Below are 25,512 nucleotides of genomic sequence, written 5' to 3' on the forward strand. Positions count from 1 at the left end.
TTGTTTGTTATAAAGAGCATCTCCTAGTATTAAATACATTTGAAGTGACTTTTTTCGAGATAACTGTACCTTTCCTTAAGACAGAAAACCTAATACCTTCCAAAATAAGAATCTTAAAACAAAGCCAAAACGTCACAAAGAAGATAGTATTACTACTTAGTGGTACTAAAAACATGATGAAAAAACTTCAAAGTCCTTTAGAACTTACAGAAATTTTTTGCCTAGATGGTTTACTTTACACATTAACTTAGCTGTAAGCACCTTCAGATACAAAAAGAGAAGGGGTAGGGGAACAAAAGCTGCTTTGTTCAGTTTGCCTCTTTTACCTGTCACCAAGTCCTCCGTAGCAGGCAAAGGAGGAGCTGTACACCTAAAAAACCTCTTTTACCTTCCATCACTTCTTTGATCTGACATAATTTAAAGAATATATTTTTTAAAAGTCATTTTGTGACCCAATACATGCATCTTTTTATTAATGGCACCCAGGGAAGATTCTCTGTGTCCCAGAAGAGTCAATGGACCATTCTGAATATTAAGCCAATTCTTTTTAGTTTTTTTTTTTTTAACTTTATCAATTTTTGGAATTTGACTATCCATATCCTGATCCAATATGATCTCATATAGTTGGAACAGGAGTATAGTATATGCCATTTTTAAAAAAGGCAACCCATAAAACTACTTCAGATCTGTTTTCTTATTTATATATGTCATCAACATACATGTCATTTTCTTTCATGATAAATCCCAAATCTGGGCTTCTCAGTACCATATGCTACATGAGGAGACTAAGCAGCTATTAGCTGTGACTATTGCTCATTTGACTTCTCCGATATTCTACCACTTCGTAGAGAAATCTGTTAGGAATGATTTGTAGCTTTTTACTGTTTTTTTTTTCCTTCAGCGTTCAACTCCACGAGCAGGAATTGGTTATAACATAGATTGCATTGCATAAAGGTCCTTATGTGCCTTTAGATCAGGGGTTCTAACCTGGGGATCACAGGTTGGTTTTAGGAGGCTTATGCAAAATTTTGTCTATATGTGCATATTTCCGAGAAGAAGGTCCAATGTTTTAATAGATTCACAAAGGCATCATATATGACCTAACAACAGTTATCTCACCATCACTGCTCTAGGGAAACGGAAAGCTGTCCAGATGAAGCCAGATCACAAAGAGCTGTCCCATTTCCAGAGATGTCTTTATTTATTAAACAAATATTTGAGCACCTGCTCTGGGCACTCTTTTAAGTGCTGCTGATACAGTGGTGAAAAAGATAGGCAAGATCCCTGCTCTTAAAACTTGTTTTGTTGGAGGGAGATCCATAACAAACAATGATAATTTCAAACAGCTTTATATAGAATTTCAAATACATTTAGATTCTGTGAGAAAAATAAAACTGGTTAACGTGAATAGTGACTGGGAGTTAGTGGACCACTTCAGATTGGGTTGTCAAGGGTAAACCTCTTTAAGGAGTAGGTATCCGAATGAAATTAGGAGATATGGGGAAATAGTATTCCTGGCAGAGGGAGGAGCAAATGAAAAGTCCTAAGGTGCTGTCAGGGAAGAGAAAGTATGGCTATAGTGTAGTGAGCAAGGGGAAGAGAGGTGCAAATGAAATTGGGAAGGTTATCAGAGCCAAGTCATGTAGGACCTTGAGGGCCTTGTTAAGGAGTTTGGGATGTTATGTGTGATGGGAAACCATTCAAGGATTTTAGGCAGGTTAGTATCATTCTCTGATTTGCATTTGAAAAAGATTTTGCTGGCTATTCTAAGGTGAATAGATTGAAAAGGGACAAAATTAGAATCAGGAAGAACAGTTAGATGATTATTTTGGTAGTCTAGGGTATAGATGATTGATTGCTATTACTTAATTACTGATGCTGTGGTTCACTATATTTCACAGTAGCTTCTTCATGCAGACTCAGAGGTTTCTGTTTTCAATATGAGAAATGGTTGAATTTATCCACAGCAACTAGTTTGTTTTTATCTCAAATACTGTGAGTTATCCAACTAATTATATTTTCTTCTTCATTACGGAGGTAGAATGCTCAAATATATAGGACAGCATCACGTGCATTTTGTATACTAACCTTATCTTCTCTCCTGTCTTCACTTTCTCTTGGCCCTGACTTTTCTCAGTTATTAAGCTGTATTTATCTTTTTTTTGTTTGTTTGTGGTACGCGGGCCTCTCACTGCTGTGGCCTCTCCCGTTGCGGAGCACAGGCTCCGGACGCGCAGGCTCAGTGGCCATGGCTCACGGGCCCAGCCGCTCTGCGGCATGTGGGATCTTCCTGGACCGGGGCACCACCCCGCGTCCCCTGCATTGACAGGCGGACTCTCAACAACTGTGCCACCAGGGAAGCCCAAGCTGTATTTATCTTGCATGTCTTTTTGTAAGTTGCTTTAAGATGCCTTTGGAACAAGGCAGTGTGTAAGTAAATTAAACATTTGTTAGCGGAATCCTAGAACTGTTTGTAGTAAAAGGCATTATGTATGGATGGATTTTCATTTATTGCTTCATTTACTAATTCATTTATTCAAGAAATGTTTATTGAATGCCTTATGTAGCCAGCCACTGGGGAAACAGAATTGAACAGTAGACAATAAAATAAGAGCTAGACAATAAAATAAGAGCTAGAGAGATGAGTTAGTTGGTATCAAAGAAGATAAAGTTGAAGATAAACATGACTATTAGATTCAGAAAGATACCTTGGCTGAAAGGATGGAAATTAAGGAGTGTAGCGAGAAAGCCGTTGAAGAATCCAAATGGTGTGTTGAGGAGGACATTATCATGTAGGAAATCAGGAAATAGGATGGATTCCTGCTTCTCCTAATAACTACCGTGTGCTGTTGGGAAACTATTTCCTGAACTATTTCAACCATATATTTTAATGATTTAATGAAATCTGTGGGGGAAAATGGTGTATAATTTACTTTGGGGAGAGATCTTTTTCATCGCATGCTTAATCTTTGTTGTTAAAATCAGTGAATTGTGTGAAATTTGCATTGCAGGTGTCATTAGTTGATTGAGTCAGAAGTTCCCATCTCTTTGTGTATACCATACTTCATCTGGGTGATGGCGAGGCTTGTGTGCCAGACCTATATCATGTTAAACTATGAGGAGCATAGTTCCTTCTAACAATATTGCTGAATAAGGGAAGTACCCTGGGAACCCACTTCCTTGTTCTCTTTATCCTCCTCACCTAATTTCTTCTACCCTTTTATATACATAGTCAGACAGTCTCTCTCTAACATGCCCCCAAATGGTTATAAAATTTAGGAAAGAAGTTCAGATGTACTTCACCAGAGAAAGATAGGAGAAACCTGTTAAATATATACTTGTATTTGACCCAAACTGAACAACTTTGGATTCTACCTAAAGGGACATGAATGAGCCTTGTAAGTTATAAAGGAATTGTTAAGCCATAATTCTTGCCTTGGAGACTGGGTGTCTGCCAAGACTTTACTTTGAAATTTCTGTCTTCTGTTACTAATCTTAAGGCATCATAACATACAATTCTTTTGCCACTAGTCCAGTTTATTCTTTTATGATGAGGAAGAAGGCACTTTTAAATAACAATTATTTCCACTATAATTAAACACATCTTCTTTTGTTTGCATTGTATTTGTTACTATATTGTATACACACTCTGCTTGCTTAAACATGTCCCTGTGACTACTTCACAGGAACTTTCTTTAGAAGTTTTAAAGTCTTTGACTTCTTAAAGTATTAATGGGATTTGCCAAAGTTGTAGTATCCAAATGTTTGACTAGATATGGTAGCAGGACAACAGCTTGTTCACACAGCTCCTCCAGCAAGCATTTTTTCCTTAGACAATCCTAAATTCATTTGAAGTGCCAAAGAATTAAAGGAAGACGTTTTTGGGTTTACTCCTGAATATAACAAGATCAGACATCTCACAAAGTTTACCTTTAAGGTCCAGATATGAGAAAAGTATGCTGCCCTTTGGGAGAGCTTAGATTAGGAAGGATTAGGCTGTACCTAAATGACTTTTGCCTTTCAGTGTCATAATTCTGGTGCCTTACAGTTTATGTGCTTAACTAGGTATGTAATTTATGCTTATACCTTCTTCAGTTATTGATATAAATTTTGAACTTAGATTTTTGTGATTATTTTAAGGGTAAAGGTTTAGAGCTGTTTTGTAGTTTGGAAAATTACCCTCTAAATGATTTTTTGAAAACGGGAAAAAAATCAAACCAACACCATAATAATTACAAAAGTGATACATGCTCACAGTTCTTTTTGTTTTTTTTTTTTAAGTAATTACAGACTCTCAAGAAGTTACAAATATAGTTAAGAGACATCCTTTGTATACTTCACCCAGTTTCCCCCAATCGTAATTTTTTGTATAGCTACCTACAATTACAAAAATCAGGAAGTTAACATTGCATGCTTCCTGTTTAAAACACACAGAAAAATCGAACATGAAGAAGTGTATAAAAGGAAAGCTCTCATTTTTTCCTCCTCTTCAACCTCTCAGAATCATTGGTGTGTTTCCCAATAGACTTTTTTTTGTTTTGTTTTTGCGGTACGCGGGCCTCTCGCTGCCGTGGCCTCTCCCGTTGTGGAGCACAGGCTCCGGACGCGCAGGCTCAGCGGCCGTGGCTCAGGGCCCTAGCCGCTCCGCTGCACGTGGGTTCCTCCCGGACCGGTGCACGAACCCGCGTCCCCTGCATAGGCAGGCGGACTCTCAACCACTGCACCACCAGGGAAGCCCCCAATAGACTTTTTTAAATGTACATTTAAACACACACACTTGCACCCGCTTGTGTGCACACGTGTAGAATTCTTTGCTTGAGGGGGGAAGTGGATCATATACACTAAAATTTACATTTTTCATGCAATGCTACATGATTTCATATTGGTAACTATGGCTCTACTTTACTCTTTTTCACTTCTTCATAACATTCTATCATATGAATATACCATAGTTTATTAAACAAGTTCTCTTTTGTTGGACATTAAGGAGTCTCCAGTTTTTCTTTCTTTTTTCTTTTTTTCTTTTTAATATTTATTTATTTGGCTGGATCGGGTCTTGGTTGCGGCACGCGAGATCTTTCGTTGCGGCACGTAGGCTTCTCTCTAGTTGTGGGGCACGGGCTCTGGGGCACGGGCTCTAGAGCGCGGGCTCAGTAGTTGTGGCAAGTGAGCTTAGTTGCACCGCGGCATGTGGGATCTTAGTTCCCCAGCCAGGGATCAAACCCATGTCCCCTGCATTGGAAGGCAGATTCTTAACCACTGGACCACCAGGGAAGTCCCTCCAGTTTCTCTACATATAAGTAATGCTGCAGTTAATATCCCTAGGCATCTATATTGAGCAATAGTGTAAGTATTTACAGCCCTTTAGAAGTGGAATTACTGGGTACTGCCAAAATAATGCTCAAAAAAAATTATACCAATCAGAGTTTGTTTTTTTTTTTAATTTTATTTATTTATTTATATATTTATGGTTGTGTTGGCGCTTCGTTTCTGTGCGAGGGCTTTCTCTAGTTGCGGCAAGTAGGGGCCACTCCTCATCGCGGTGTGTGGGCCTCTCACTATCGCGACCTCTCTTGTTGCGGAACACAGGCTCCAGACGCGCAGGCTCAGTAATTGTGGCTCACGGGGCTAGTTGCTCCGCAGCATGTGGGATCTTCCCAGACCAGGGCTCAAACCCGTGTCCCCTGCATTGGCAGGCAGATTCTCAACCACTGTGCCACCAGGGAAGCCCCAATCAGAATTAATTTTAAGAGAAATGCTTAAGTTAGTAAATATGACAATAAACAAAATTAACAGATTTATGGGGAAAAATTATTTGTGTAATTGTGCATTTGGACAAATAGGGAATATTCCTTATCTATAAGTATTATAGTATGATTAATTTTGAGGTAAATTTTCAATGTGTTACAAAAGGAGTGAGTCTTTGTCTCCATAGACTGGGAGTTATAAGCCAGTGCATAATGTACATAGAGGTAGTCCCAAATCTAAATGTTTTTAATCATTGATATTCTTGCTATTTTTTTCACTGATAGGGATAGGTTAAAATTTTTAGAATAGTCTGCCAGCAATAAAGAATAGTGATATTCTGGCTTTTAATAAATATTATACATCCATTAATTATTAGATATAAAATCAGTATTTGACACTTTCCAAAAGGGAACTTTATCCTTCCTCTCAAAATTAATTCACATTTTTGCCAAAATTCCAATTATTCATTTATAAGAAATAATATTTTTCTCTAATATTTTTTCTTTTATTAAATAGAAATGTTTCTCTTTTTTTAATATAAATTTATTTTATTTATTTATTTATTTTTGGCTGTGTTGGGTCTTCATTACTGCATGTGGGCTTTCTCTAATTGCGGCGAGCGGGGGCTACCCTTCGTTGCTTTGCACAGGCTTCTCATCACGGTGGCTTCTCTTGTTGTGGAGCACGGGCTCTAGGCACGCAGGCTTCAGTAGTTGTGGCTCGCAGACTCAGTAGTTGTGGCTCATGGGCTCTAGAGTGCAGGCTCAGTAGTTGTGGAGCATGGGCTTAGTTGCTCTGCGGCACGTGGGATCTTTCCTGACCAGGGCTCAAATGCGTGTCCCCTGCATTGGCAGGCGGGTTCTTAATCACTGTGCCACCAGGGAAGCCAGAAATGTTTCTTTTTAATTATAGGTTTCTTTGAGTTGTGAGGATAATTTATGAGAAGTTTAAATATTTAAATGCTTTGTCAGAAAGATAGCAATAGTGTAGTTTGTTTCACATACTAATGAATATTATAACCAGAAACACCATATTCACTGTTACGATTTTTTGCTACATATAACAAAATTACCTGGATTGCCCATACTATATTTGGTATATCTAATGTGAAATCTTACAGCAGTGTTCTAAAAAACCTTACCAAGCATTCTTTTTGAAAGCAGATGGGTTATACATACAAATAAAAAGAAATCCTGTGTAAATTAAGCCATCCTAAATAAGTTGTTTAAGCACTTAATTTATAAATTGAGGAAATTAGTTTTTAATCCTACTTCACATATAAATTTGAACAAGACAATCTCTTTGAAACTTGGTTTCTCCTTTTATAAAGTATAGAAAAGCCTCCACTTCACTGGAATGAGATGTTCAAGTGAAAAGTTATACACAAATATGATTAATGGTCTGAAATAGAGATAAAGAAAAATTAACAGCTAGGTGATTTGTGAACTTTGTGTAAAGACTATCAGGATCCACTCGGTAATCTATGTGTGAAAGAGTCCCAGAGTCAGGCTATATTTGTGCAAAGCTTTTCTAGTAGTTTAAATTAGAAGCTTTTACATGTGCGTTAATTTCTCTGCTTTTCCTTTATGGCTGTGTTTTGTCACAGAAAGACACAGTCCTTAAACTTCTGCATCTCAAAGTGTTCTATGAAATGTAATTTAGTTCAGTTCAACAAACTTTTATTGAGTATCCTAAAGGAGAAGTAAGACAGATTACCATGCCCTTGAAGGACTCGTAATTTGGTTGGAAAGTAAGAACAGACATAACCCCGAAATTAGGTATATGTACATATTCCAAACTTCAGGAAGTTCTCAGTTGTCTATAGAGCCACCCATCCTCAAATTTAGATGGCTCGGGGAACTCAGCACTGCCAACATTCAGCTAGCACTTGGAAGGGATGCATTCCGCTCTTATATGTTTATAAAACCATGTATTAAAATACATTTAGATTAGTGTACTTTAGGTCAATAGTGACTTCTTTAGAGCCAAGTGGATAACATAGTCATGATGAAAATTTTTGCTAATATATATTGAAAGGCTGAGATTGCTGAAGGGATTATTTGGCTTGAGAATTAATCATTATAGTATTTTTGCCTGAACTTCCTTCTTAGGTATACATTACAGTGCTTAGTACTTAATGTTAAGTGACAGTTTAGTCCCTAAAGTGTGTTACAATTTATAGTTCTTTATCTTTGACTCTTGTGTTTTCTTAAATGTCAGATCATCTTCCAATTACCTTCGGTCTGTGACTCAGTGGTTTTCATGGTCATGAAATCCTAATACTTGAGAATTAGAAGGGATTTCAGAAAATCTAACCAGAGCTCCTAGAAGCTCTCCCCTTAACCAGGACCCTTGCTGCTGCTCCAGATGTCTTGAGATAGCCCACATTCAAACAGAGGCCTCTCTGCTCTTTTGAAAACTTCATGGCAGCTTTCACCATTTCTTCCTGAGTCTTGGTCAGACATTGTCATTTCTGACACTTCCCAACCATGCATCCCTCCTTCTAGATGATTAAATATTTGATTGCTCAATAAAGTTAAGCACTTTCTCCCTTCTCTTTCCACTTACTTTCTCCATTCCTTCCCACCTCCCAACCTTTTTCCTGTCTCATTCCCTCATTGTTCTGTTTACTCTGTACCTTTTCGCTTCTCGCCCTCTTACACCTTCATTCCAATGTAAATGGCCCTACAGCTTTTACTGTGGGGCAGAATGTTTTCTCTGCCTCCTTGTTGTAGAATTCTGAGAGTACTGCTAAGCCCATAGCCCTCTCTAGTGGTAGCCATGCATTCTTCCACGGGCTGCACTGTGTGAATGAGAGATTGTTGTTCTCGTTCCCCATTTCTATTTATAGAGCCATGTTTTTCCACTCTTGAGTGAAAGCTCCAGCCCCTTTCAGCCTCCTTCATGCCTCTCTATACCGTCAGTCTCTCGCTGTTGCTTTTACAATCAGTTTATCTGTATTCACGCTCATCCTCACTTTCCCTCCTTCAGACTCAGATGATAGGTAGCCATTTTATTCAAGGCTCTCTCATCTTCCTATGCCCTTGATGCCATCTTTTTTTATGGGACTTTGTTTTATTACTCCTCTACCTTTCCTCTGCTTTATCCTTTTCCTAACTACCTTAGCCTAAAAATATGTTCAGATCTTTCCTATCTGAGAGAAGGAAAGAGAGAATAGAGTATTTTCTTCTTCTTTTTTTTTTTTTTTGGCCGCACTGTGCTGCAGTCAGGATCTTAGTTCCCCAGATCCGTGACCAGCGATCGAACCTGTGCCCCCTGCATTGAGAGCGTGGAGTCTTAACCACTGGACTGCCAGGGAAGTTCGAGAGTATCTTCTCTAGTCTCATTCTAGCTATTTCCAATCTCTTTTTTCTCTCCTTTGCACCCAGTTTCCTTAAGAGAATGATTTAGAAGGGATTATGTCCGTACTTCCTCATTTCTCAGTTCATTCCTCAACCCAACCTGCTTTGCTGCGCTGCTAACTAAAATAGTATTCACTTAAGTCACTAGGGAAGGCCAGTAGACGTTTTCAGCCCTTATCTTACTGGTTCTTCCTACTGCGTTTGATAATGTTGATCACATCCTCTCTCAAATTCTCTCTTCTTCAAAGGCTGTCCTCTCTTAATGTTCTTTGTCTGTCTCTTTTGTGGCTTTCTTTTCCTGCTGCCTAAATGTTGGTGTCCCTGAGGTTTCTGTTCTTAGGACACTGTTCTCTATCCACTTTACCGGGGTGAACTCATCCGTTCTCATCGGATCTCTGGCACAAATGCTGTATGCCTTAGATACATATCTAGTTGTTTGGTAGACATTTCCAATGGGATGTGTGTCTTGTATCCTGTGTGGCCAAAGCTGTCAACTCATCATCTTCCCTCAATCTCGAATCAGATCTTCTTTGCATGTTCTCTGTTCTGGTTGATGGCACCACTCTGCTGTGTCCCACACCTAGTCATTCATCATGTCCTAGGGATTTTTCCTCCTAAATATTTCTATTTTTTGTTGTTGTTGTGGGTAGGAGTTTATTAATTTATTTATTTTTGCTGTGTTGGGTCTTCGTTTCTGTGCGAGGGCTTTCTCTAGTTGTGGCAAGCGGGGGCCACTCTTCATCGCGGTGCGCGGGCCTCTCACTATCGCAGCCTCTCTTGTGGAGCACGGGCTCCAGATGCACAGGCTCCGTAGTTGTGGCTCACGGGCCCAGTTGCTCCGCGGCATGTGGGATCTTCCCAGACCTTCCCAGACACGGGCTCGAACCCGTGTCCCCTGCATTAGCAGGCAGATTCTCAACCACTGCGCCACCAGGGAAGCCCCCTCCTAAATATTTCTTAAACCCAACTACTTACTTATCTGTTCTGGTGTATTCCAGTCCTTAACCACTGGACTGCCAGGGAAGTCCTGAAACAGCACTTCTTATCCAAGTGAAATATAATCAGATAAACAAGTCATATCTGTAGAGTATTGATCATGTGAGACATTGGAGGAACTTGATTTTTCCCAACCAAATGGTACCTATTTCTAACATCCTGAAACACCAATCATTGAATATCTCTTAATTAACCCAGATTCTTCTTAAGAATTAAATTCCTTTTAAAAAATATTGATTTATTTTCAACTTCTTTGTAAATACTTAAAGACTGCTTCCAACTTTCTTACCTGTTTGTTATCCCTCTTTCCCCTTCTTTGTCTTCCTAATTATCAACAGACTTTACCTCCTCAGCTATGTTGAGGGCAGTGGACCAGGCACCCGTTTTATGTATTACAATGAAGAGACTCTATGTCTTGAATTTTTTCTGACAGAGTGTCAAAGGAAACAATTATTTTAACAGGATGACACAGCCTATTTTGCTTAGAAATGTCCTAATTTCCTGTTTAGGCTATCCAGAGGTCAGGTAGGGATTTCATTTTGCACTCCCATAGTGTAGATTCACATCATTGCAAGCATTGTAGGACTTAGATCACAAGCCATTTAATTCCACTGGCTGCATTTATCTTCCCAAGAAAATAAGTCCTTCTCCTGTTGTTTTTATTTAGTTTCTCTTTTTGTATTTTACTGCTATAACCTGTAGTGAAAGAGGGATGGATGCCAATAGCTATTTACCAACAGCTGCTTCTTAACTAAGGTGCATCTTAAAGTTTGCCTGTTGCCCTTTTGAAGTTCACATCAGAGTGTTGTTACTGTTACCCTGTCCCAGAAATTACCTGTAACTAACTAAGCACTCAGGCAAGCATCAGGTCCCAAAGTAAGCCATGGCTTCTCCTACGTATTGGGCTGGCCAAAAAGTTCGTTCGGGTTTTCCATAACGAACTTTTTGGCCAACCCAATATGCACTTCCTTCATGAATCAGCTTTTGTGTAGTTTGATAACTGCCCCCTTTTTTCATATTTAATTATGCCTCGGGGCTATGGAAAAACCAAATTTATCTGTTAAAACAGACAAAGCAGCAAGTGTTCTGACATGTTTATTGAGCAAATTATTATACCTGACAAAAGGTAATTACATACAATCAGGTCTGGATAATTAGGGGTTAATAAATTAACATAAGAGAAGTAAGTGCCTTTTAGATTTAGAAAAGCAAAAAAGACATATCTTTTTAAGTTATTTGAGTAAAAATTATAAAATCTATTATAAGATTTGAAAGAAAAAAATGAGTGAGGATGCAAGCCCCGTTAAATACAAATACTCACCAAGATATTGTAGTATTCTTTGTCTTTAATATAGACCATAAAGATCCTTATTTTCTTTATGTCCATCATGCTAAGTATGGTAGACTAGCTAACTCTGCATTCTTTGGGAATCTAAGGCAAAATAGTAGAGTCTGTATTTATATTCTAGGACATAAAACTGAGACCTTATCTCTAGAAAGCTGAACAAATGACATATGTATCTGAAATTCAGTTCCCCACTTCACTAAAAATTTCTTGCAAGGCCTAGAACTGGGGTGTCTGCCTTAGTTTCTATGGTAATACCTTAGCAGACAGTGACAATCTCCCTTTTCCTTCTGAGGCAATTGGGATTTAATGGTCATGGTATGTTTCATTTGTCTCAAATGGTCTGAGTTCCATGCTAAAGAATAGAATGATAATATGTCTTGGGGCCTGAAGTATTTAGTTTTAGTTTAGCTTTTTTTTTTCAAAAGCCAAAAGTCAGTGTTTATAACTAATGACAAATTATAAATAATATATATTACTTGCTAAAATTTTAGACTAAAACATATGTGACTTATTTTTTTGAAGACTAAATTAATCCAGCTATTAGCGTCTCCAAGTTGTCATTTGCATTATTTTAAAACACAACCATGGGGAGGAGGGGAGAAGAATATCCACTTAGACTCTTACACATTTTAAAAAATGGTTAGTCCCTCCCTCTTTTTCTTAGCAACTGCAGTCTAAAGGAGAACTTAAAGAAACCCCAGCCCAGTCTAGCTTCCCTCATTTGAACAACTACTATATCCTGGGGTAAAGACACATTGGCATACAATTTTTCTTCATTGGCTAATCCATATCGTTTTCCTTTGTTGTTTGATTTCTTCCAAAGTCAATTCATATAAGCAGACCTTATTTCTTCAGAGCTTCAATGAAGCAAAGTGACTCATCAGAGAGAACTGAAAGTCTAGTGAACACCTCACATCATGAATTTCAAGGTTTGATTTCTTTAGTATTAGAAGTCTGAGCTTCATTGGTGAAGTCATTATATAACTACCTGTTATATAAGTGTGGCAGATGATACAATGAATTGGACAGAAAATTAAATGTATGACCTGGGAATGTTTATTTAACATGCTTGACGGTGGCATCACTGGTTTGCAAAAGGTAATCTCAAGAGCAGAGCTTTGGTTATGAAATATTTTAGTACATTCTATAACATAAATTAAATCAGTCAAAGAGACTAGTCTGGCCTTCAGAATAATTATAAGACATTACTAAAAATTCAGAGTTGTCTTGATTGTAAATAGTTGACATATAAAGTAAATGATAACGTAGCCATCTTATTAATATATATGATGTGGGCTCTGTGTAGACATAAAAGGTAACATTTGCAGTTCATCTCAACATACATACCTTTGTGTCAAAAGGTAACGTTTGCAGTTCATCTCAACATACATTTACTTGGTTCCTACTATATACCAGGTACTGGACCAAATGTGAAGATACAGAGAGTAAGCAAAACAGGTCACCAGCTTTGAGGCACTTACAAAGTACATTATTAGGAAGAAGAAAAGGCACTTCAACTATTGGCGTATTAGAAAGAGACAGCGCTGAGACAGCCATGAACTGTCCAGACTACAAAAGGAATTATTGATATTTGATTCTTTAGTGGGTAGACAGAATAACTGTGATATCAGCATACTGTGAAAAATACTATGATAGAGATTTGTGGAGGGAGCTCTGAGGACACATGAAAGAGGAACAGCTAACACATAGTGGTCTGGGGAGACTTCCTGAGAGAGGTGAATCCAGATTTAAATTTTATGGAATAAGTAAAGAGTTACCTGAGTGAAGAAGGGAGGGGAAGGAGACTCAGAGAAGAAAATGACAATGTCCTGGGGCATCATCACGGTCTGTAAGAGAACTATGAGTAGTTCCTAGTTTAGGAGCTTAAATTCCAAGGCAGGAGAGGAAGTCAAAAAGTCACTTTACATGTCATGTTAAGGAGCTTGAACTTTATCTTGTAGGAGCTGGGAAGCCACTGAAAGTTTTAAGCAAGTGAATGGTATGATAAGATTTGTATTTGAGCTGCATCTCTCTGGCAGCAGTGTGGAGGTTGATGGATCCTGGCGTATTAGAAGGAGAAGCAGAGGGGATAGGCAAGACCAAAGGCCCCATGGGAGAGAGTATGGTATCTAATCTAGGACAGTAGTAGTAGTAGTGGTGGTGGAAGGTAGGTAGCAAGTGAATTCAAGAAATATTTAGGAAAAAAATATTTAGGAAGTTAAATTGACACAATTTGACAATAAGTAAGATGCAGGAGTTGTGAGAGAGAAGAGTCAAAGCAACCTGAATCCAGGTTTCTAGTTTTGGTAATTAGGTAAGTGCTAGCACTCAGTGTGTGACTCACCTTAGAGTATGAGGCAGCTGAATTAGGTACTCATGACTGAAGAAAAGCAAGCCACATATACATGTAAAGGAATCATAAAAACCAAAATCACACTCAGCTATTTGAGGTAAATCTACTTGAGCAAAATACCTGAAGTGTTCTCTTCTGTTTGGATAGTTACAAGGTTTTTCGTGTTTTAGAAATAGAAGATGAAAAAATTCTTTCTTTGGTGGCTCTGGTTGGGGTCGGGGGGCGCTGAGCTGCATGGCACGCGGGATCTTAGTTCCCCAATCAGCGATAGAGAACCCGCGCCCCCTGCAGTGGGAGCGCGGAGTCTTAACCACTGGAGCGCCAGGGCAGTCCCCCCAAATTATTGATAGTAATTTATTAATATATTCTGCATTCATAAATAACTTTTAGAAAACTTTAGTTACACATCTTTTGTTATTTGGGTTTAAATATATAATATAAATATTTTAAACCCCAATTGCCAGAAGAATTATTTAAAATTCAACTATATAAGGTGCTAATATTCTTACATTACTAAATGGAGAGTCAAAAGATCCTCTTAAAAGTTTCTGTAACAAATTCTACTCCTAGATATATACCCGAGAGAAATAAAAACACGTGTCCACACAAAACTTGTTCATAGCAGTTGTTACTCATAATAGCCGCCAGTGGGAATAACCCGAATGTCCACTAACTGATCAATGGATAAACAGATGTGGTGTATCCACGTAATGGAATGGTGTATCCACGTAATGGAATGGTGTATCCATGTAATGGAATGTTCTTCGGCAGTAAAGAGGAACGAAGTCCTGATGCCTGCTACAACATGGATGAACCTTGAAAACGTTATGTTAAATGAAAGAAGCCAGACACAAAAAACCACATGTTATATGACTCCAGTTTGGAAAGTGACTGCTAATGGGTATGGGTATTCTTCTGGGGGATAAAAATGTTCTCAAATTGATTGAGATAGTTGCAGAATTCTGTGAATGTACTCAAGACCATTGATTTGTATACTTTAAATGGATAAATTGAATGGTATGTGAAATATATCTCAAAACTTAAAAAATTTTTTTAAGGTGATATAACAAAAAATAGGAGTTTAATTATATTAAATTATAAAAGCAAAAATAGAGGAAAATTGTTATAACTACCAAAAACAGGAAGGTAGTATAAGTAAGGTAAATCCTCATATATGATAACTACAAGATGATAAATAAAAACTAGAAAAATAAGCATATTTAGAGATATCGAGGTAATCACCAGTATTAAAACAGAAAGAGTTAACATGATTGCTTCTGAGAATGGAAAGGGTAGGGTAATGGACTGTTGGTTTTCATGACATGCCCCATTTGCTTATTAACCATGTATTACTTGATAAAATTAATTTTAATAAAGAGGAACTTCCCTAGTGGCTTAGTGGTTAAGAATCCGCCTGCCAACGCAGGGGACACGGGTTCGAGCCCTGGTCTGGGAAGATCCCACGTGCTGCGGAGCAACTAAGCCTGTGCGCCACAACTACTGAGGCTGCGCTCTAGAGCCCACAAGCCACAACTACTGAAGCCAGCGTGCCTATAGCCTGTGCGTCACAACAAGAGAAGCTACTGCAATGAGAAGCTCACGCACCACAACGAAGAGTAGCCCCCACTCGCTGCAACTAGAAAAAGCCTGCACGCAGTAACGAAGACCCAACGCAGCCAAAAGTAAATAAATAAATCCCTCTTTCCTTAAAAAAAAATTTTTTTAATAAAGAATAAATTTCCACGTAAAATTGTACACGTATATGTGTCTGCATGGTCTTTTAGCCATGGTAGTGACCAAGAAGTTCAAGGTGAAGCAAATATAGATGTATATAAATCTGATGATACAAATTCTTTTTGCCTCTTTTTTTCCCCCAAAATTCCAAACCTACCTAGTAGTTATTTAGGACTATTACATGGCTTACCATCAAAAATACTTTAAGAACATTCTACTTCTGCTGTGTGCAGTTCACTTGAATTAAGTGACTTGAAGAGATGAATGCCTTTAAGCCACAATGTGCTCAGAGCTTGCTTCTGATCCTCACATAGGTAGGAGTGGAAAGGCTGGCTGAGAGCGGGTTTGGCAGATGGGACGTTTAAAGAGGGCAGGCACCGGTTAGGGGTCAGGTGTACCAGAGAGCCAAAAGTCAGCATGAGGGCAATTAACACCTGAGGGCAAAAAGTGAGGTGGGTGGAAGCACAATACTGCTTCTTTACAGTTTTTGCCCAAGCCCTTTCTAACTGCTGCTGAAAATTCTCTTCCATGCTGCATGTGGAATTTTCCAAATATGTTTTCAAATAGCTGGAGAAGGGTAAAGCCAAGTGCTTTAAAAAGTAGATGGAGGGGGGCTTCCCTGGTGGTGCAGTGGTTGAGAATCCACATGCCAATGCAGGGGACACGGGTTCGAGCCCTGGTTCGAGAAGATCCCACATGCCGCGGGGCATCTAAGCCCGTGCACCACAACTACTGAACCTGCACTCTAGAGCCCGTGAGCCACAACTACTGAGCCCACGTGCCACATCTACTGAAGCCCCTGTGCCTAGAGCCCGTGGTCTGCAACAAGAGAAGCCACTGAAAGGAGAAGCCCACGCACCGCAACGAAGAGCAGCCCCTGCTCGCCGCAACTAGAGAAAGCCCAGGCAGAGCAACAAAGACCCAATGCAACCAAAAATAAATAAAATTTAAAAAAAATAAATTAAAAAAAAAAAAGAGTAGATGGAGGGACTTCCCTGGTGGTGCAATGGTTAAGAATCCGCCTGCCAATGCAGGGGACACAGGGTCAAGCCCTGGTCCGGGAAGATCCCACATGCCACGGAGCAACTAAGCCTGTGTGCCACAACTGCTGAGCCTGTGCTCTAGAGACCATGAGCCACAACTACTGAAGCCCGCACGCCTAGAGCCCATGCTCCACAACGAGAGAAGCCACTGCAGTGAGAAGCCCGTGCACTGCAACGAAGACCCCCGCTCACTGAAACTAGAGAAAGCCCATGCACAGCAACAAAGACCCAACGCAGCTAAAAATAAATAAATACATTTATTTAAAAAAAAAAAAAAGCATATAGAGCTCGGCATTTGATTTCAACATCTATTTAGAAAAAAGACTTGTATTTCCCCCCATTGTGGCCAATTTAATAAGACCCATTTTTCTTGAATCCCCAGTGCCTAACTACTCATATTTCTTCCTTAAAGCTACATTCCGGTTTAGGATTTTTGTTGTTTAAATCTCTGAAGCACTTTAGGAACTCTTGCTTTGGCTTTGTTTTTTGGAAGCAAAGGAAAAATGATCTCCTGGTTTACTTTTGGAATCTGCAAAGCAACTTTGAGGTCCCCCAGGTGGATTTAGTGTTTGGAAAGGGGAATTCGGGGGACTAAGGTTGACCCTGAGCCCCCAGGTCACTGTTCACATTTACAAAAGCAAACCTGGTATCCCCAATTGCTTTTCTCTTGAGGTTGGCTTAACTTTATTTATCTTCTGCCTTGGGTCACTGCCCCTGAGGTGCTTCAAAAGCAAAACCCAAAAGACCCAAAACAAAGAAAGCTAAACCAGATTCAAGGAAAAAATGACCTGGCACTCTGGGTTCACTTTTACAAAAGCAGAAAGTCACTTCAAGAGTTTCATAGAATGGTTTAAAGTTGGCCTAGATTCATTGTGTCATTTGTGCAGAGTGATCTCAACAGGTCTGAGACCCCAAGTTTCTTGGGTGTAGATTTGGAGTGCGACTTAGGATGAGAAGCTGTCAGCAAGCTAAATGCCCTGACACAGACTAATTCAGTGATTCTTCCGTGATTCAACTATTTTGAGGATATAAATGGACCACCCATGCAACCATTTCTTTCCTTAAGCTGAATCTTTTTGTTTGCTGGACACACACAGGGGTGGCTGAGGAAGTGAAACATACAACACACTTTAAAAAGTTGGCATAAATCCCACCTTATGTTATCAGATTAGTTATGAAGGGTGTTTTTGAATCCTTGGTGCAAAAAAAAGTTAGTTTGCTAATTTTAGGTAATCTTATAAGTCATGATGAAATAGAACTGAGGCACATTATTTTGCTATTCATTTTTATATGATCCATACTTTGCTTACTTCCCTAAAGGATTTAAGGTGGAATTACTTTACTTGACTATTGGAACAAACGCATTTTTAGAACTTAATACCAATTTTCATTTTAATATGGCTGACTTTATCCTTTAATAAGTAATTGTAAAATTGCTTTTGGATAATCTAGGGGAGATTTTATTTTTGTTCATGTTTGGTCTACATCTTTGGATTTCAGGTATATGTGTTAACTAATAAATTCACCTGTTGAGACCATGTCTTACAGTTTATTTCCAAGACTGAGGGAAATTTTGTATGATTAATAACAAATGTATTATTTGTTTACTGCCATCTGAAGAAAGTACAACTTGAGATAGAGAAGTAAGGTTTTCCATAATTTAGATTTTAATATTAAGGACATAGTACATCCTGTGAAACCTCACCGAATGTGAGAGGCAGTCCCCAAGGCAATGACTGTGTGGAGTGAAGAGGAGTGTCAGTGATTGTACCTGGTGCCACTCCAGTTTCCGCATCCCTTCCCGTCACACTCTGGCTCCAGAGCAGTCTCGTTCTTTTAAACAATCCCAGAGACCTGGGATCATGCTTCTTAGTCAAAATAGGCATAGGTAGCAGCCTATAGAAATGGACTCAGTCCGTAAATCTGGCCTGGCATAGTGTTAGGTAGGACCCAGGAATAACGTCCTAGTCTTGTGTTACATCTTTCATGTCAGTATAACTGTACTTTAAAAAGTGAAAAGGATCTTATAATTGTTATGGATGGAGGGACACTGGTAGACCATTCAGAAATATTAGTGCTTCTTTCTCTAAGAAGATCATTTACCTCAATTAACATTAGACCCAGTGCCTTATCATAAGGGTATCTATCCTCTTTATCAAGCCCCAGGGAAAGCCTGGGAAAGGTGGAAGTCAGTTGACTACATTCACTTGCCCTAGTTTGCCTGCTGGCCAACTTTGGCCTTTTTCTAGAGCTGTCTTCATAAACCGAAATTGTCTGTAGGGTGCTTATATTTTGTACTCATGAAGCCTAAGAAGAAAGCTCCTAAGTAACTTGGAATAGTCTGGCATCATCAGTCAGAGAGTGATATTTCTTGAATATCTACTGAGAGGTTACGCTCTGCTGGACATACTTTATGAGTTTGCCTGCACAGCTCCATGAAGTTTGTTTCTATTTACTTATTAAATGTGGTATTATGCATTTGAAAAATCCTTATGATGCCGAAAGCTCCGCTTCTCTGCACTGGTGTCAAATCTCAGAGACAGAGTTTTGGGTGAAGTAGAAAAGGATAGCTTTATTGCTTTGCCAGGCAAAGAGGGGGACACAGCAGGCTCCTGCCTCAAAAAACTATGTGTCCCAACCCCAGAAAATTTGATGAAGGGTTTTATAACAGTGGCTCAAGGGTGGGGTCTCTGACAAGATTAAGGTATGTGCAGAGCCTGCCCTCCTTTCATCTGTCTCAGGTGGTCTCAGGTGGTCTCCTAATCTCAGGAGAGTCTCTGCTCCCTTTAATCAGGTGGTTTCTTGGCTGCTCCTCCCTTGATTAGCAACTGTTCACATCCGCCTTTTGGAACTCAGAGAAGGTCTTGGAGGCTGGAGTCTTGCCTACAAGAATTGGGGGACAAAAAAAGACTCTTGCGCCTGGGAGCCCCACAGGGCCCTGTCACACACGTGGAAATGAGAAATCAGAATATGAGATCAGCATGCTTGCTAGGCCTTATCATTCCTCTCCACCCACATCCATGTATCCTTTGGGGCATAGACACTGGAATGGTGCTCAAGTCTATAGCCACTGGATTCATGGCCTGAGAATACAGAGCAAGCAGTGTTAGCTCCTATGTAAATCAGTTTCTATCTTACTTAATATTAAATTGACAGTAGCTTCCTCATATGTTACTCTAGTTTAAGTTACTAAGATTGTGTGTGAATAGTTTTTTCTTTATAAATTCTTCATGTTAACATAAAATATTACTTGTTTCCTTATGAACTCTGCCTCCCCACTTTCCCCGCTTACAGTGTAAACTCTTTGAGGACAGGGACTTTGTCTCATTCAATACTGTATCTCTGGTGCCTAGCACAGTAGTTCGCACGTTGTAGGTGGGCAGTCAATATTTGTTGAATGAATAAGTGAATGTTACCTAGATCCTTAGCCCTTTTATCCACCTTGGCAATGCATTCCTTAACCATTAGTGTGCAAATTTATGCAGATTTCCATTGATATCTACAAGTTGACTATGCACTGTATGTATTGCTATAAAGTATTAGTGTAAATTTGAAAGCATGTGGATTAGACTTGTCTATAGATGGGCAGTTAGGTTAAATTTTGTGGTTCCTGTAATTTCTAGCAATAAGAAATCTGCATATGAGTGTCTGACCATACGTGAAAAAAGTAAGCATAATATTTCTTTATCTAGGAAAGTCTGTTTTTGTGCTGTAAAAGAACCATTTCTGTACTCACAGCTGGAGTTGGTGTAGGTTTTAAATTCATTAAATGGGCTCCTCCTTTCCCACCTGGGGGTAGATCAGCCCTTATTTTAAGGCCTCTTCTTCTTCCAGGTCCCAAAGGTCATGTTGCTGTTGCCTTTGGAAAGAAAGGGAATTGGCAGCCAGTACATTATTAAGTGGTTGCTGACTGTGCGCATGCCCACACACACTTGAGCTAACACATATGTATACCTGGAAGAGGACTCCTTCAAACTGAGGCTTTTATTTTGAATGAGGAGAATTCATTATTGAAATTTATTGGAAAAAAAAATATATGTATGTATGTAAACCTTATTTCTAACTCTAAAGTTAATACATGCCCATTGTAGAATATTATGAAAATAAAGAAGATAATAACAGTTACCCATAATCCCACGACACAAATTACAACTCTTCTTAACATTTTCTCAAATTTTTTTCCACTCTCTTTTGATCGGTTTTAAGTAATTTTAGTAGTAATATTTATCATAAACTTCCCAAGCTATTTAAAATTCTATGTAAGCATCAATTTGAATAACCACGTGATACTTGTCTTTATAGATAGATATACCTCACTACTTAACCATTGTCTTAATACTGAGATTTAAGCTGTTTTCAGTGGTTTTTTTTTCTTCAATTTTTGATAACACAAGTAACATTTTTGAGATTAATATATTTGTTCATAAGTTTTTATCTACCTTTATTACTGTCTACTGAAGTTAGATTCCTAGAAGTAGGATTACTGAATCAAAGGGAATGGCCATTTTTATAAGGTTCTTAAATACATACTGCAAATTCACATTCCAGAGAAGTTATACTAATTTACATTTTCACTGCAGAGTGTAGAAAGTAACTTTTCCTCCTTGTGAAAGAAGGGGAAAATGTACTTGTTGCTAAGCAAGAGTCAAAAATTACACAGAACTTGAAATATGTTCCCTTTTCTTTTTAAAACTGTGTTCTTTTAACATTGTCTCAGTGTAGTTTCTGTACCAGTGTTTTAACTTTTGGTATGGCTGGTATGGCCTAGAATGTTGCCCGAAAGAAAATAGTGTGGCTTTTAATATTAGTAGTAAATATTTTCATTATAGAATTTTCTGCTTTGTACAAGAAAGTCTCTATTAGTAGCTGTATATTGGATGGGAAGAGTCAAACAAGTCCATCATCTTCCTAAGGAAGAGCTAGTTTCTTGTAACTTTCTTCTAACTTTCTGTAGGTTTTAACCACCCCAGAAATTTTATCCCTCTCAGAGCCAGTGGGTTGGCTCACATATCCTATGAGTAAATACAAATACTTGCTTCATTTGAAAGCAAAACCAATACACCCCTTACTTATAAAGTGAGCTAAAACAAAAAGTAATATAAAAACCGAAGGAAGGTAGTAAGTAAAACATTTATCTTTCTGAAACAATTCAAATGGGGATAGGAAGTTGGTTTTAAATAGCTTAAAGGGGATTAGGGTTTTAAAGTTGGATAAGGAGTTTGGTGCTTTGGTTTAGGCACTGCATTGCTTTTAAAAGATTACTTCCATATTTGACAACAATTCTAACTGGAGATTATAAAGCAAATAGTCAATTTTAAAACACTACGGGAAACAAGAAGGTTTCCTTTTGTTGTTGTTTGTTTATACAAAATGATTGCCTAGAGTTAACAGGCTGAGTCCTGAAGGCCTCATTTCATAACACTACTGAGGATCTATCACCAGGGAGAATCCAGAAGAGGTTGTTTAATGCACTTCGTTGAGATTATCTGAGCTTTCGGTTTAAATTACTTTGGGAAAAGTCTAGGTGCAAACGACTTCTTTGAAAGGTAAACATACTTAACCTCTTTTTAGAAAAAAAGGTTCAACTTAAGTTCTTTAAAATTCTTCAGTTAGTAACAGCAACCCTCATTAACTAAATTTGAGTATGAACTGAATAATGTGTAAAGATTAAATCTCTATACCTCAGTACGTGTTAATATAATTATATAACTGTTTCATTATTTTACAATTATTTGAAAATGCAATTAAGTATTTTATTAGAAAGGCAAGGCCTGACAATTTTAGTAATTTGAAAAGTGAAAAGATATTATACACTATGTTGGTTATAAAATATAGTTAATGAAGTTTTAAAAATGAGATTCCTTATTCTGTTGCATCTGAGAAGCAGGTCATATTAAAATGGATCAAGAGTAGCATATCCTTTATGTATTAGCTGTGGATAAATAGTCAAAAGTTGCTTTAACATTTCTCCCCATCTTCCTCAGCTCCTTGACCTGTTTATGGTTTGGGATTGGTCTACTTATCTAGCTGATTATGGTCAGCCAGCTTCTAAGTACCTTCGGGTGAATCCAAACACAGCCCTTACTCTTTTGGAGAAGTGAGTATATTCCGCAGATGTTTTTGCATACCATTTTAGCATTTTGTGATTCAGTGATAATTGAAGAACTAGACATTTTTATCAAAAGAGAAATGTCTATATGGAACTTAAAAGTTCAGTTCATTTTAATGATCAAAACATAAGCCTCTTTCTTTCTCGCCTTCAGTGTTGTGTACTTTTATATGAGATTTGTTTATGTTGATACAGACAAAACATTTTTCCTATTGTATCCTCAATATCTGACCTAATTGGCTTTAGAAATATGTTTACTGCAGGTAAGTGAGAATTGGAACTTTTTTTTTTTTAATACTGTAACACAGGAAAGAAAGTATTTTGTAAAACGTAGTTAAGGATTGGAATGTTTGCCACCAGTGCTGTCTAGATCCTACCATGATGGGCTTGGATTCTTTACAGGTAGAGAGGTATGCGTTTCAAAAAAATGATATTTTAAAAACTGAAGTAACAGAACACTTACTGGTGCGTCTCGTCCAATTAAAAGTAAAACAAGTGTAGGTGTTACTTTTCCTTCTTTTATGTGGCAGGTTTTCTTTTCACTCTACCATATTTCATTTTAAGCATCACTATTAAAATTTTCAATTTTTGAATTAAAAGTGTATATTATTTCCCCACATTTCAAAATATCTGTGGTGTATTTGATTTGAGAGGACATAAGGAACTATTATAAATAAATGTAAGCTTGTTTTACAATGCCATGAAACACCACTGAGGCAAACAAATTACTGCTTTAAATTTTCTAATATTATTTTTCCTTTCACCTTGTCTTGCTATGAGTGTGATTTGCAGAGTCCATAGAGGGTATGTATTTTAGCATACTTTATGGAATGATGTTAGAAAATAGTATCACGTAAGGAAACTTGCTTTAGATTTACATACTAATATTTTGTGTGGTTGCTTTCTCTGTGATTCTATTAGTAGTACCTATTTTCTTTGAAGTATATTTTTCAAGCATAGGATTAGTGTGAGATAATCCAGAGCATGCCAAGATACTTCACTTGTGACAGTATAGCTTTTAATTTCCTTTTACTAATCTTCATTCACGTATATTCCTAGGATGAAGGATACTAGCAAAAAGAACAATATATTTGCTCAATTCAGGAAGAATGATCGAGACAAACAGAAGTTGATAGAGACAGTTGTGAAACAGCTGAGAAGTTTGGTGAATGGTATGTCCCAGCACACATAAACTTCACATTGCTTGCACTCAGTGACACCAAATCCATGGTGTCTCAACACTGATCTCTAACAGGCACTGGTCATGATACAGAAAGTTGTTTGCAGAATTCAAAAATACAGTAGAGAAAAGACACTGATGAGAGAGCTTAAACAAGAAAGAATTATAAATATCATTTGTATGGATTTTTAAATAGCTGAATAATATTTTATATATGGAAAACCTGGCATTAATTTTTTTTCACTTCTAGGGAAAAAAGGCAAAACTAATATATAAATCAGGTCAAAAATTGTCTATGAAACTGATTGTGTAAATACATTAGAAGAACTTATGCCTCTATGTATTGGTGTTTTTTCTACTTAGACTTGAATGATTTTTCTGTTTTGTTTTTTGTTTGTTTGTTTGTTTTCCAGTATCTGGTTTGGGAATGAAATTATGTCTGATCTTTCACTGTCATTTTCTGACTTTTAGCTTTAATTTTCACCTCAATATTATTTAAATAGACTAAAATTTCTAATTCTGCTGATTTCGAGGGAGGAACTATAAATCTTTAAAGGTCCCTGAAGTCAAACTTAATTTAACCCAATAAGAATTTGAATTATTTGTTCTACTTGGGTGGTTTAATTTAATCTGAATATGAAGAAAAGGAATTTGATTTTCTAAAGATGCAAGGTGTTTCTGTTCAGCAGGGTTAATATTTCTAACTATAGTGTTTGTAGCTGGCCCCATTTATTTGGTTTGGTTTGGTTTGGTTTGGTTTGGTTCAAGTTAGAAGGACAGAAACTAAGTGGGGCTAACCACTTCAGGTGCTGCTTGTGCTAGGAGAGATGTGTTCCTACACACAGAAGTTACCACAGGGGTCAGGTTACTTTCTTCAAAGAGCAGACCTCAGTACCGTGTCCTCACTGTGGAAACAAGCCAAACCAAATGAACTCTGGAAAACCTAAAATGAATGTACATTTTACTGTGTAAAGTACTGTGGTCCAGATGGTAATAACAATCTGATCCTTACTTTCTCTTCATTGTATTTATGCTGAATAATCCTTTTGCATTTTCAGGATTTATGCCTGTAAGAAACTTTTATTTGACTCTGTAAAATAAGTGCAAAGAATTATATGTACTTTTCTTGATTTTGTGATTAAATATTAAAAAGGTTGAGCAAGTTGTTGGAAATTCAATGATACTGCATCTATTTAGAGCTTCCTGACTTAAAACAACTGCTTTCTTCAGAAGGGCTATTATTCCCTAGTTATTGGAATGGGAGTGTCACCAAAACAAAGAAAATAAGCACTTATTCCCTTGACCGTCTCTTATCCTAAAGTATTTAACGTTTTAAAAAATATTACATGGAAAATATGGTAATTCCAGGGACAATACTATCTGGAAGTTACCAGAGGAGCCGTGAGCTGCTAGTTCTCTTTGAGGACTGGAATGTAGTGACCCTCCAGTGCCTTACCCAGCTCTCCAGGTCACCAGGGACGTCTCCCGGCTTGGGATGAGGCGTCCCCAGATTCGGAGAGACGCCTCCTTTGTACTGCTTGGAGCAGACCACTGTGGGTCCTCAGCGGTGATGGTCTTGAGGAGTTCGCTTTACTGTTCGCAGGAAAACAAGCACCCTGCACACACACACACCCCGCAC

At 38.1% G+C, this 25,512-nt stretch overlaps 1 protein-coding gene across 8 annotated transcripts in view; it reads left to right on the forward strand.

The window, feature by feature from the left end:
* Positions 1 to 25,031, forward strand: part of EXOC6 (exocyst complex component 6) — a 194,949-nt gene extending 169,918 nt beyond the window's left edge. For 7 of the 8 annotated variants that reach the window (XM_033404896.2, XM_004279403.2, XM_033404898.2 and 4 more), the window contains 2 exons: positions 22,569 to 22,681; positions 23,753 to 25,031. In XM_033404896.2, the coding sequence (XP_033260787.1) occupies positions 22,569 to 22,681; positions 23,753 to 23,885 (246 nt within the window). In that variant the 3' untranslated portion in view covers positions 23,886 to 25,031. Of the gene's footprint in view, positions 1 to 22,568; positions 22,682 to 23,752 lie in introns of those variants that run through there. The other variant, XM_033404899.2, reaches the window with a different exon arrangement.
* Positions 25,032 to 25,512: the final 481 nt, after the last annotated feature.

This window comes from Orcinus orca, chromosome 14, assembly GCF_937001465.1.
Source record: "Orcinus orca chromosome 14, mOrcOrc1.1, whole genome shotgun sequence".
Classification (NCBI taxonomy): Eukaryota; Metazoa; Chordata; class Mammalia; order Artiodactyla; family Delphinidae; genus Orcinus; species Orcinus orca.